This window comes from Capra hircus, chromosome 8, assembly GCF_001704415.2.
Source record: "Capra hircus breed San Clemente chromosome 8, ASM170441v1, whole genome shotgun sequence".
In the NCBI taxonomy this organism is placed as follows: Eukaryota; Metazoa; Chordata; class Mammalia; order Artiodactyla; family Bovidae; genus Capra; species Capra hircus.
This window is the reverse complement of record NC_030815.1, coordinates 9,369,172-9,382,668: the sequence shown is the minus strand read 5'-3', so window position 1 is coordinate 9,382,668 and position 13,497 is coordinate 9,369,172. Positions and strand designations below refer to the sequence as shown.

General features: G+C 44.9%; 1 protein-coding gene across 1 annotated transcript in view; it reads right to left on the bottom strand.

The window, feature by feature from the left end:
• The window catches only part of KIF13B (kinesin family member 13B), a 205,727-nt gene that overhangs the window by 78,981 nt on the left and 113,249 nt on the right, over positions 1-13,497 (bottom strand). Inside the window, 6 exon segments of the mRNA XM_018051853.1 lie at positions 125-274; positions 1,649-1,795; positions 5,396-5,558; positions 6,612-6,822; positions 7,552-7,742; positions 10,015-10,101. Coding sequence (XP_017907342.1) covers positions 125-274; positions 1,649-1,795; positions 5,396-5,558; positions 6,612-6,822; positions 7,552-7,742; positions 10,015-10,101 — 949 coding nt within the window.

The following is a 13,497-nucleotide window of genomic DNA, read 5'->3' as shown; positions in this document are numbered from 1 at the left end:
GGCATTGAAAACACACAGACAGCGCCGCTGCTGACGGGAAATTGCTAACGACAGTTTGCTGTTGCCACCCTGGGTGTTCCTGAACTGCCCTCTGCAGGACACAAGGCATGAGGAGGGAACCAACCTCTCCCTTCTGATTGATGATCGGCACGGCGTATTGCAACTTCACATCATAGAAGAGGGACTCCAGGAAGACGTTGGCCACCCCGATGAGACTGTGGTTTTCCTGCTCATCATAGAATGGATCTGCACGCCTGAAGTAAGACCGTATCACCTTTGAGGAGATATGAAACATGCAACTTCAGAAAATCACTTAAAACAGAAGAATTCAACTCATCACTTTTTGATACAGTCTGATAACTTAGATGAAGTACAGCCCTGTGTTATACATGCAGACATATACGCACGCACGCACACACACACACACACTTTCTCATTCCCACTTAGAATGACGGTCAGCACCCTTCATGCATGAGACAGCGATACCAATAACACCTCATTACTTCATTTCTTTTCCCTTATGAGGAAGCCTTGCCGTGAAAATAGACAACACACACACTGACTATAAACACAGCAGAGTGAATGAAACCAGTCTTCATGTCTCATTCACATCTATTCTGCTTGTTCCCACCAAGACATCAGACACGATGCTGTTAATGAGAGGTGACCTCTTTACAGGAGCGTGGTTTGTGTTTTATTATTTGTTGGTAATATGGTTTCATTTCTGAGCTGAAACAGGAGAGGAGTACAAAAGAAATTAAGAAAAAAATGCCACCTAACTATAAGAAGTCATTTTTATTAACGAACACTCTTCCCTGGTGGCGCAGAGGTTAACGTGTCTGCCTGCAATGTGGGAGACCCGGGTTTGATCCCTGGGTCGGGAAGATCCCCTGGAGAAGGAAATGGCAACCGACTCCAGTATTCTTGCCTGGAAAATCCCATGGATGGAGGAACTTGGTGGGCTACAGTCCACGGGTCGCAAGGAGTCGGACACGACTGAGCAACTTCACTTTCACTTTCTTTTACAAAACAAGAGGCTAAGGAAATGAACAACTCTATGGGGCACCGAGACCAGCAGCATTGAAAATATACTAATAATTCATATTTCTATTTTAAATAGATATAAGCTCATGGCTGACCTAAAGGAGCAGACCTACAATTTGAGGGGAGAGTTCCAGAATTCAGATCTACAGCACCTACTTTAGGATCAAATCGTGTTCAAAAAATGTTCCTCACAGTATAAATACTAAGGCACCATGGATGTTCGATTAAAAATACGGATGTCGTAGGTTTATTATTTGCAAGGTTAAATGTGCTGAGAAATGGGAAAAGAGATAATAAGACAGTCTCTGTCCTGAATAAAACCATGGGACTCAAAAATGAATAGTATGAACAGAAGCCAGAAAGAACACAGAGGATTCTACTAGAAATCCAGACACCACCAATGAGGAGAAAACAAGAGGATGCCAGAAAAATAGGTTATTAAAATTCTTGACTGGCTAAATAATTTACAGGATTAAAATAAATATTTTATTTATAAAACTGTATTTTGGAAAACTGAACAGTTCTTCCCTAAAATGGATAAGACTCATCCCTGCATGGTTCCTTCTGTGACGATCAGCTCAGTAAGTTTTGTCAAATAACCTACCGGGGTGTCTTCTTCACATTCCTTCCACTCCTGATAAAGGTCTCTCATATCCAGTAACCTGTTGTCCAGTTTTTCCAAAGACCAAATCTGCTTCCCTTTTCCTTTTCTTCTCACCTGGATGGCAGGTTCACTGAGGAGAGAGCCTCGCTGGGAAGAGAGTGAGAAGGACTTTGTGAAACATAGAGACAACTGGCACAACAAGGGCATCAACCCCGACATCCTCCTAATACACCCACCGGTCAAAGGTCAGCAGCTGAACCGGAAACTGTATCGTTCTCTAATCTGTTCAGTGCGAAACTTTCCAGAAATCTTACAAGCTGAATATAATCCTTTCTCTCTAACTGCAGTCAAATTTTAAGAATAAATATAAGTTTAAATCCCAGAAAAGTAGACCACGTTTAACGGAAAGTCAAAAATGTCTTAACTGGGGGACTTCCCTGGGGGTCCAGTGGTTAGGACTCTGTGCTTCCACTGAGGGGACGCGAGTTCGATCCCTGGTGGAGGAACCAAGACCCCTCACTCCATGAGGTGTGGCCCAAAACAGAAGTGTCTTAATCGGACCATCAGATGACCAAAGAGAGCCAGTGGGGAGGAAGAGGGTCCTAAGCAGTGAATGAGAAGGGCAAGTTTTCTGGAAGGAATGGTTAAGAATCTTTCAAAAGTTTGAATGACAGTTTTTTTGAACGGCTAGTATCTTAATGCAGTACCAAACACAAGTGATTAAAAGAGTAAATTGTGAAAAGTGTCCTGTTTACTCATCTGCACGCAACAAATGATACCAACTGCCAAATACACAGAGCTTGGATTCATTATTAAAAAGTTAAAGGGCTTCCCTGGTAGCTCAGTGGTAAAGAATCCACCTCCAGTGCAGGAGATACAGGTTCAATCTCTGATTTGGGAAGATCCCACGTGCCGTGGAGCAGCTGAGCCCGTGCACCACAACTAGGGAGCCTGACTCTGCCACAAGAGCAGGCACTGCAGCGAGAGGCCCTCACGCTGCAATCAGCTGAGCCCATGCACCACAACTAGGGAGCCTGAGCTCTGCCACAAGAGCAGGCGCTGCGGCGAGAGGCCCTCACGCTGCAATCAGCTGAGCCCGTGCACCACAACTAGGGAGCCTGAGCTCTGCCACAAGAGCAGGCGCTGCAGCGAGAGGCCCTCACGCTGCAATCAGCTGAGCCTGTACGGAGCCTGAGCTCTGCCACAAGAGCAGGCGCTGCGGCGAGAGGCCCTCACGCTGCAATCAGCTGAGCCCATGCACCACAGCTACAGAGCCTGAGCTCTGCCACAAGAGCAGGCGCTGCGGCGAGAGGCCCTCATGCTGCAATCAGCTGAGCCCATGCACCACAGCTACGGAGCCTGAGCTCTGCCACAAGAGAAGGCACTGCGGCGAGAGGCCCTCACGCTGCAACCAGAGAGCAGTCTCAACTGACTGCAACTAGAGAACAGCTGTGCAGCAACGAGGACAGCCGAACAGCCACAACAGCCAAAAATAAATGAACAAACAAAAAATATTTTAAAAATAAAATGGAAAAGTACAGAACCAGCTAGAGATGCTGGTTGTATACAATATTGTGAATACACTACATGACACTGAATTGTTCCCGTTAAAATATTAATTTGATGCTGTGTGAATGTCATCTCAGAAAAAAAGAAACAGTACTCCGTGAATTTTCCCAGCTTAGAAAAGCAACATGCTTTTTTAAAAATATAATACGGTTCTACTGCTTTTTAAAATATTTATTAATTTATCTGGCTGTACTGGCTCTTTGTTGTGGTATGACAGATCTCTAGCTGTGGCATGCGGGATCTAGTTCCCTGACCAAGGTTTGAACCCCGGGCCCCCTGCACTCGGAGCGTGGAATCTTAGCCACCAGACCATCAGGGTAGTCCCAACAATGTGCTTTTATGTAGGAAAAAAGTTTAAACTTCTGGAAATCACAGAGCGGAAAGTAAACATGCCTCTGTATATCTCCCCCAGAGAGATGGATCTAGCAGATCACTAATCAATTGAGATTTATTAGAATTTTTAAAAAAGCTCTTCTGTCTGCTTAGAACTTTAGAGAATTTTGACACTCAATGTTGCCTTAACATCTGGCCTATTATTAGTTCCAAAGAAACAGAATTTACATAATGAAGAAAGGATTTTAGAACTGTAAAGTTCAAGAATTACCAAACTCTCATATATGGTAAAGGCCCTTCTACCTTATATTCAGCCAGCTAGGGTATGAATATCTGAATACAAAATCCTACCTAATCCACCAAAAATTATGTACTAACATGATCGAGAACTGTAAAAAGAAACCCACGTAAGAAAGATACATCTGAATGGCACGGAGAGATCTTGTTGGAAGGGCTGATACTAAACTGAAACTCTAACACTCTGGCCACCTGATGCGAAGAACCAACTCATTAGAAAAGACCCTGATGCTGGGAAAGATTGAAGGCGGAAGGACAAAGGGATGACAGAAGATGAGATGGCATCACCAAAGCGATGGACATGAGTATGAGTAGGCTCTGGGAGTCGGTGGTGGACAGGCAGGCCATGGGGTCGCAGAGTCGGACACGACTGAGCGACTGAACTGAACTTCCCCCATACTTTTATTAGACTTCTTACATTATACAAAAAACATTTTGTGATCTTGAATATTTACATGAAACTAGTGAACAGTTTTGCCATGCCATCTACTGACAAGTAGAAGATGACATTCTACAGGTAGAGTGAACACTTGGGCAGGGTAGGAAAGGATGGCGGAGGAGCAGGAGGAAGGGAAGAGGAACCGAATCTGCTGCCAAGCAGCAGCCCTGAGCTCAGCCTCTGGGCTGGGAAGGTCCTCTAGAGAAGGAGAGGGCAACCCATGCAGGTGCTCTGGCCTGAGAAATCCCACGGACAAAGGAGCCTGGTGGGCTACAGTCCCTGGGGTCGCAAAGGGTCAGACATGACTTGGTGACTCAACATCATAAAAAAACCAAATCTGTGACCTTGGACACTCACATGAGCCACTAGTGAACATTTTTTCCATGTCATCTATTGATAAGCAGAAGATAACATTCTACTGGTAAAGTGTGAAAGTCAAAGTGTTAGTCGCTCAGTCGCAGCCGACTCTTTGCAACCCCATGGACTGGACTAGGGCCCACCAGGCTCCTCTTTCCTTGGAATTCTCCACGCAAGAATACTGAAGTGGGTTGCTGTTTCCTTCTCTGGGGGATCTTCCCGACCCAGGGATCAAACCAGCATCAGGAAAGACTTCTCAGAAATTAACTTAAACAAACCTGAAACTAGGAGTTAAGTAAAAGAAATTGCTACAGGGACTTCCCTGGTGGTCTAGTGGTTGAGAACTTTCCTTCCAAGGCAGGGAACATGGGTTCAATCTCTGGTCAGGGGACTAAGATCCCACACATGTCCGAGGACAACTAAGTCCCCGAGCCACAACCAGAGAGACTCGCCCACCACAACAAAGACCCAGCACAGCCAAATTTTAAAAGAAAAAAAAAAAGAAGTTGGCAGAGCTGGGGATGGGGGTGGAAGAGGATGTTTCTAGTAGATAAAACCATTTATGCACAAAGAGAATTATATGGAAGTAACTGTGTTCAAGAGAGGCAGACAGGTCCCAACCCCCTAGACTGTGGATGATAGGCAGGGGATGAGGGCAAGCTCCCCGCTCCCAGGGTTTAAACAGCCCTGGTGAAACAGGGAGCTGTTTTATACAACAGTATCTTTGGTCGTTTCACTGACAGCAGCCTCACCTTCCTGTTGGCGTCGAGGCTGGACGCAGGAATCTGGAGGGTCACTTTATACTCCGTTCGTTTATCCAGCTCTTCCGCGATGTAACTGGCTTCTCTCACCAGCAGGTTGGCTTTCACGATTTGCTCCCTCAACCTCATCAGGCTGTTATTCAGCGTTGCTTCTCTTTAAAATAGAACGGGGAGGGGATAACCATTAGAGCAGCTCATGGAAATACCATATAGCACAGAAAACATGGATGCCAACCTGCGCACCAAGCTTCACGACTGTCTTTTGCACACAGGGAATACATCAGCGGCACTGCCCTGTGCATGCATCCAAATGTGGGCCACGTTATAAGTGCTGGCACACGCTCCAGAGGCTGGCTTGGCAAACTTGACTGTGTATACAAATCACCTGGGAATCTTGAGAAACTGAAGATTTTGACTAAATATATTTGCATCCTCAGTCCCCGAGTCCAACTCTTTGCAACTCCATGGACTGACTATAGCCCATCAGGCTCCTCTGTCCATGTGATTTCCCAGGCAAGAAAACTAGAGTGGGTTGCTATTTTCTTCTCCAGGGGATCTTCCTGACGCACAGATCAAACCCACATTTCCTGTGTTGGTAGATGGGTTGTTTACCGCTGACCCTCCTGGAAAGCCTGTATCTGGGGTGGGAGACCTGAAATGCTACATTTCTGTCAATCTCCAGGTGACAGAGATGCTGCCTGTCTGCCAACCAAACCCTGAAGAGCAGGAGGTTAGTTAAGTCCACTCTGGCAAAGACATTCAGCGCAATGCTCATCAGCCCATATAAAGATCAAACTTGCAACCTGAATCTTACTGGCACCATGCTTTACCTACCTGATCTATCACCTCTCTTTCTGTCCTTTTTTAAAAAACCATCTACCCACGCCTCAGAACCTAAAGTATAATACAACGATAAAGTATAACTTCTGAGTACACACACCGGTTTATTCAAATCCAAAAGCTATTTATACCCACTGAAAATGAGGTGGTACCTCAGAGGGGTGGCTTTAAATACTTCAATATAAATGGGTAATTCCCCCGTTTTGTCCCCCCAAAATGGGGGCAAAAAAAGACAAGGTCAAGTGGTTCTTAGCTGTAACACTTACAGTATAATTCATGTTTAAATTAAGGTCTAGATTTTTCCCCTCTGTATGTTACGCAGGTGGGTTAAAGGTGACGGGTAGCAAGGGCCCTACCATCCACCTACCTCTCTTCCGTCCACTGCCGCAGTCGCTGCTGAGCACTTGGGGAGTGGAAAGAAAACCTGTCTGAACTACGACAGTTCTGTTTCTCGGGGGACAGCCGTCTCCGGAGCTGCTCCAGCTCATGTTCGTACATGAGCCTCTGGCGCTCCAACGCAGACCGTTTCTCCTCTTCGTGCTGTTGTTCCAGGCTGTTCAGTATTGACTGCATGGGATCTAAACAAGGTTGTTTTTTTTTAAAGGCAAATAACAAACAAAAGGTTAACCGCGCAACACAATATACATCGAATGCTGCTCTATACTGTTGTTCGTCACAAACGATTAATAATAATGGGAGTTGTTAAATTTTTTTTTTAATTGGAGCATAACCGCTTTACAATGTTGTGTTAGTTTCTGCTGCACAACAATGTGAATCCATCACAAGCATACATATATCCCCTCACTCTTGAGCCTGGCTCAAAACTGGGTCATCTGTAGAGATGCAGATGGAGCCGGATTCTGTCATCAAGAGTGAGGTCAGTCAGAAAGAGAAAAACCAATAACGCAAGATTCTTGAAGACAGTTAGCTTTCCCGACTCCCAGTTGCTAACCGTATTATCTATTCTGTCAGATACTTGCTAAACCATCTTCTGTATAGAAGAAGCAGGTCTACACATAAGCTAAGACAGAGGCAACGCCCCAGAAATCCACTACAATAACAAGCCAGGGACAGTCAAGCCTCAGACCTGAGAAGTTCTCCCAACAAGAACAGTTTGACGTGACTGATATATCAGGGCAGAAAGAGTAAGCTTTTATAATACACTTAGGCCAAAGCCACAAAAGAAGAGTACAGAGGAACAACATGAAGATGTCTTTTCGCTAATGTTTAAAAAGCGTCCAATGTAAATACCTCTAACCAGTCCAGCAACTCTCAAAGATTCTAAAAAGCAAAACCGGTCTGCTCACCGTTACCGCCCAGTGCCTTCATGGTCACCTCCATCTGGGCGTACTCATAATTGAAGTTGATCTCACTGGACACCTCACTGGACGAGTCTCCGTCAACATCCAGCTGCTCAGAACTGGTGTCGTTCTTCACGGATATGTCTGGCTCCTCATCGTCTCGATCTGCTTTCTTTTTCTTTTTAGGCAAATTAAGTCTTGAGAGGAAAAAGAGAGTATTGTCTTTTAAAGAAAGATATGCATTTGTTCATTCCAGTCATTAAATAGTAGCAGCTGCTAGATGCCAAGGGGATACTATAAACAGAAGGCAACTGCTCAGCTGGTAAAAGAATCCGCTTGCAATGCAGGAGACCTGGGTTCAATCCCTGGGTTGGGAAGATCCCCTGGAGAAGAAAGCCACTACCACTCCAATATTCTGACCTGGAAAATTCCATTGACTGTATAGTCCATGGGGTCACAAACAGTCAGACACGACTGACAGACTTTCACTTTTCACTGCACTCAGAAGTTCATATTTCAGTAGTAGAAATAAAACACACAGACACATGTGCCAATAAAAAAGTAAAAAAGGTAGCTTAAAACGCTGCATGCATAAAACGAAGATCATAGCATCCAGTCCCATCACTTCATGGCAAATAGAAGGGGAAAAAGTGGAAACGGTGACAGATTTTATGTTCTTGGGCTCCAAAATCTCTGGACAGTGACTGCAGCCATGAAAATAAAAGACGCTTGCTCCCTCGAAGAAAAGCTACGACAAACCTAGACTGAGTATTAAAAGGCAAAGATATCACTTTGCCGACAACAGTCCATACAGTCAAAGCTATGGTTTTTCCAGAAGTCATGTACAGATGCAAGAGTTGGACCATAAAGAAGGCTGAGTGATGAAGAACTGATGCTTTTGTACTTTGGTGCTGGAGAAGATTCTCGAGAGTCCCTTAGACTGCAACGAGATCCAACCAGTCCATCCTAAAGGAAATCGGCCCTGGATATTCATTGGAAGGACTGATGCTGAAGCTCCAGTACTTTGGCCACCTGTTGTGAAGAGCCAACTCACTGGAAAAGACCCTGATGCTGGAAAAGATTGAAGGCAAACGGAGAAGGGGGTGTCAGAGGATGAGATGTTTAGATAGCATCACCAACTCAATGGACATGAATCTGAGTAAACTCCAGGAGACAGTGGAGGACAGAGGAGCCTGGTGTGCTGTAGCCTATGGGGTCACAGAATCAGACACAACTTAGTGACTGAACAATAACCTCACAGTCAAACAGGAGCAGAAGGGATGAAAGAATAGGAACTCATGTGAGCTGAGCCTTAAGGGGTAAAGAGAAAGCAGGGCGTTAGGACAGAGGCAAAATGGAAACCCTCACAGCCTCTGGAGAAATGATAAATAAAACATAGAGACATACAAAATCTGTACAGCAAAAGTTGTGAGAGAGAATGATAGAAAAATCAACCTAATCCAAACTATGAAGGCTCTGTACACTAAGCCAAGCAATCTATGCTTGATTTAATTTGAGAAGAAAAAGATAAACACATTTTCCACACACTCTGTAGCCCTCTACTCTCTCAGAAATAATCACGATAGCAGCTGGCCCACCAGCAAAGGACCGAGCTGGATATCTGAAACACAAGTGCCAGTGACAGGAAGGGGAAGAGACCAAGGCTTAAGTTTTATCCTCTATCCAGCCCGCTGGTCCTCACCAGCACAACAGCAGTTTTGTATGGGTAAAGATGTCCAGTGCCAGCTCAGACTTTCTCAGCCTCCCTTGCAGCTGAGAGGCAGATTCTAGTAAGTGAGGGGTCAGAGGAAGGGCACTGGGGACTCCAGGGAGACTCCTGCTTCTTCTGCTCAGGATAGTCAAGGCGAGTCCCACCACCCCTCAACCTCGCCTTCTTCGGGGTGTCTGAGGGCTGCTTTGATGCTTCCCTGGGGTCCTCTTTAGGCCACAGGGAAGAGGCAAGACAATGCCAAGACTTCTGCCCTGACTCTTTTGAGAGCCTGACCCAACGCCAATAACCATCCTCCTTGGGGGTTCCCATTTTGTCAGAGAAAGGAACTGTGTAACCCAGAGTCAAATCTGCCATTGGATGCAGCTGAGAGTATTCCTAAATAAAACATGGGGCTCCTTTCATAGACAAGGAAACTAAAACCACTACTTTTCAAAAATAAAGAAATAAGCATGTCAGAAAAATAATTAATGAATTCTTAGGCCAGATGGCAAAACAATCATCTTCCATTGGGAAATGGAATTTTAAAATGTGTAACTGAATCAGTATTTCTCCTGAGCCCACTGTTCACGTGTCCCTCAGGCTCAAGCCGTACAGGGAGCAAGCATGTGTATACTGAATAAATGTCAATATACATGTGTGCACAAAACAGCACATATATTTATGGCAGTAAGTTTACTTTCTAATGTACAGTCCTCTGCTACAGTGCACCTCCCTCTTTAAGAGCATGACCGTCGTACCTGAAGAAGTGGTTGTTCCCCCACAGTATCCTGTCCCCGTGGTGCAGCTGAACAGGACTGGATACGGAGGAGCCATTCACAAATGTTCTGCGGAGAGAAGAGGCCAAACGTGTGAACAACGATTATCACATCCTCTCCTTCAATTTCTCCAATACAGGAAAAGCAAAATAACCAATTCCCCCAAAATAAAGCGCCCTTGGAGAATTCATTTTTTCATTTCCTTCTTTGCTGATTTACCTAAGATGCCTATGGTACCAAGCGCTGTAGATTATTAACCTCTATTTTCCAAAGTTCTAAATTGGTTATACAGCATATTAAGGAGTAAATACGGAACCATTGCGGCTGATGATACAGAGAAAGTGGCAGGGTACACGACAGCTGGAGCAAGCATGTCCAATCTACACAGACAGAAAAAGCCCATCAACCAACTAAACTCAGAACTACCTACAGGGGCAGTAATAAGAAATGGGAGCTGCTCAATTCTTAACTTCCCATAGCACAGAAAAATGCCCATATCCTATCAATACAGAAGAGTTGTAAGATCCACTGGACTGCTCGCCCTGACAATGGAGTTCAACACAGAAACGGCAGGTAGAAGATTATCAAGGGAAAACTTCAGAGGGGTGGGAACTAAATAGAAAACCACATATACCACTATAAGGCTGGCATTACAGGAATATCTCTGTCGTCACGTCTCTCCCCCTGAATGACTCACCTGCTTAGAGGATAAAGGTCTTTAACTTGACATTAAAGGCCGTGCAAAAGGAAACCCTCTTAATCTCCTTCTTTCCCTGTTCCAGTGAATTCTCAACTCCAGAAAAATCAAAAACGGGGGGAGGGTGTTACGCGCTGTCCCCTGAACAATGATTTTCCTTTCCTCCAAAGTGAGGGCTGTCCCACTGCTATAACCGGGAAGAGGGCTCCTGCTCCTCTTCATCCCCCTGAGTCTCAACTCAGTTTGATTCCTCAAAAAAGCTGTTTGATTTGTCCAAAGCCCGGTTTGATTTCCACTTCCTCAGTCACTCCAGCCTATATTACCGTAAAATCTTTAAATTCCTAGAGCATTCATCTGGCTTTGTACAGACAGTTATTTTTAACGTACATGCACAGACACAGAACCTTATTCTCCATCTAGACTCCGCTCACCACGTGGGCTTGTAACAGCTTTTGAACATTGGTTCCTGCTGTGCTGGGCCCCCGCTGCTGCGAGGGCTTTCTCTGGTTGTGGCGGGCAGGGACTACTCTGTTCTGTGCGTGGGCTTCTCCTCGGGGCGGCTTCTCTTGCTGAGGAGCACAGGCTGCAGGGTGAGGGCTTCGGCAGGTGCAGCGTGGGGGCTCAGCAGTTGCACCTCCCAGACTCTAGAGCACAGGCTCAGTGGCTGTGGCACACGGGCTCGGCTGCCACGTGGGATGTGGAATCTTCCCAGACCAGGGATCGAACCTGTGTCTCCTGCATTGGCAGGTGGATTCTCTACCACTGAGCTACCAGGAAAGCTCCATGTGGGCTTTAAACACTAAAGGCAAATTGGTCTCTATGTTCCTATAGTCTGATTTATTCAAAGCATGAGCTCAAAAAATAGGGTTTTGACAAAAGGGGGCCTACTGAAATTAGCAGAGTTTAGCCTGTATAACACAAATTCCTTAAATACAGTGAGGAGTTTAATTAAAGGCAAACACATATACAGGCTTATTTTCTAAAGCTCCAGCAGTTAATAAATAAAAGCATGACTATAATAACAGTTCTCAAAGTGCGGTCTGCAGGAGGTCCCAAAGATCAAATTTACTTGTGTAACAACACTAACCTGCCATTTTCCACTGCACTGTCATTTGCGTTGGCAGAGAATAAAACTATTGGTGTTTTTGCACAGATCAAGGCAATGGCATCAAACCCTTATTAGCAGTCACTGGGCTACTCACTGCTGTGCATTGACAGTTTTTAAAAATGTTTCATTTGAAAAGGTCCTTGATGAAGGAGTAAAAATCAACTGTACGCCAACAAAAATTTTTTTAATTAAAAAGTAAAAGTAAATTTATGAAGATAAAATTTCTAAATTACTACTTTTGGTAAATCTTGACCCTTGAGTAGTACACAGCTTCTTAAAGCATTCGCGGTGACGACATGAGAAGCATATGAAGTGCCGTGCTGAAGCACACCAAAGTATGACAACTGTCCCGAGCAAAGACGCACACCAAGTGATTTTCTGGCACATTTTCTTGAAAATGAACAAAGGCAGCCTGTCACTTTGACCACAGTAATTGACAGTATTTGTTGTCAAGCTTTCAAGTGAAAATTAGAGTTTTAGGAAATTTGTGTCGATGTCCTCCAACCAAAGACCACCAGGAACACTCCCGTAGTTGAGACAGTTAGGTTTATCACTCATACCAAGGGAGAATTCACCACAGGAAGCCTGGGGGTGTCAGCAAAGGGAAAATGGGGAGGGGGGGGTGTTGCTGCAAGGAATGGGCTTCAGCTGGACAACCTAGGCAATGGTCTGAGGAGGTGGGAATCCTGTATATATTGGATGCTGTCGGAGAGCAGGACTAATTCTATGGTTGGGTTTGTCGAAAATCTTATTCACAGAGGGAGACGAAGATGAAGTTGTAACTGGTAAAGAAACAGTCACTCACATCGGCTGAGAGAAGGTGTCTGGTATTTTGGGTGTGGCATAGTGACCGTGGGCTTCCCAGGGGACTCTAGTGATAAAGAATCTGCCTGCCAATGCAGGGGACGCAAAAAGACGCGAGCTCAGTCCCTGGGTCAGAAAGATCCCCTGCAGGAAGAAATGGCAACCTGCTCTAGTATTCTTGCCTAGAAAATTCTATGAACAGAGGAACCTGGAGGGATACAGTCCATGGGGTCGCAAAGAGAGAGACATGACTGAGTGAGCACACAGTGACCTTGGTTTTTGTCTCTGCTGAGACAAAATTATGATATGACCTGTTCCATCTTATTCCGCCACAGCCTCAGAGTAACCTTCCCTGGGGTTGGTGTCTGTGAGACTATTTGATGGGAGAATAGCACGCCTGTGCCAAGCAGGTTATGCTCTTTTTTTTCTTCCTCATTTGCATCCTTCACCATGAGCTTGATAGTTTCCAAACATTTAAAGACTTTATGGGTGAAATCAGTGATGATATTAATGATTTTTTTATATGATGCTGAATCAGCATTCAGAAGATCAGTATATCAACTAACCATCACGTATAATAGTTATATAGACAGTTACACAACAGGACAATAACACTCATAAAGCTGAAGGGGACAAACCGACAGATACTTTGTATAATGTTATGCCTTTTCGTCACTTATTAAGCGCTTGTATTATCAGTCTGGTGCGTGGGCTCGATAGTGTTCAACCCCATGGACTATACAGCCCACCAGGCTCCTCTATCCATGGAATTTTTCAGGTAAGAATACTGGAGTAGGTTGCCGTTTCGTCCTCTAATATTAGTCTGACATTACGTGATAAGGGTAGAAAATCAAAA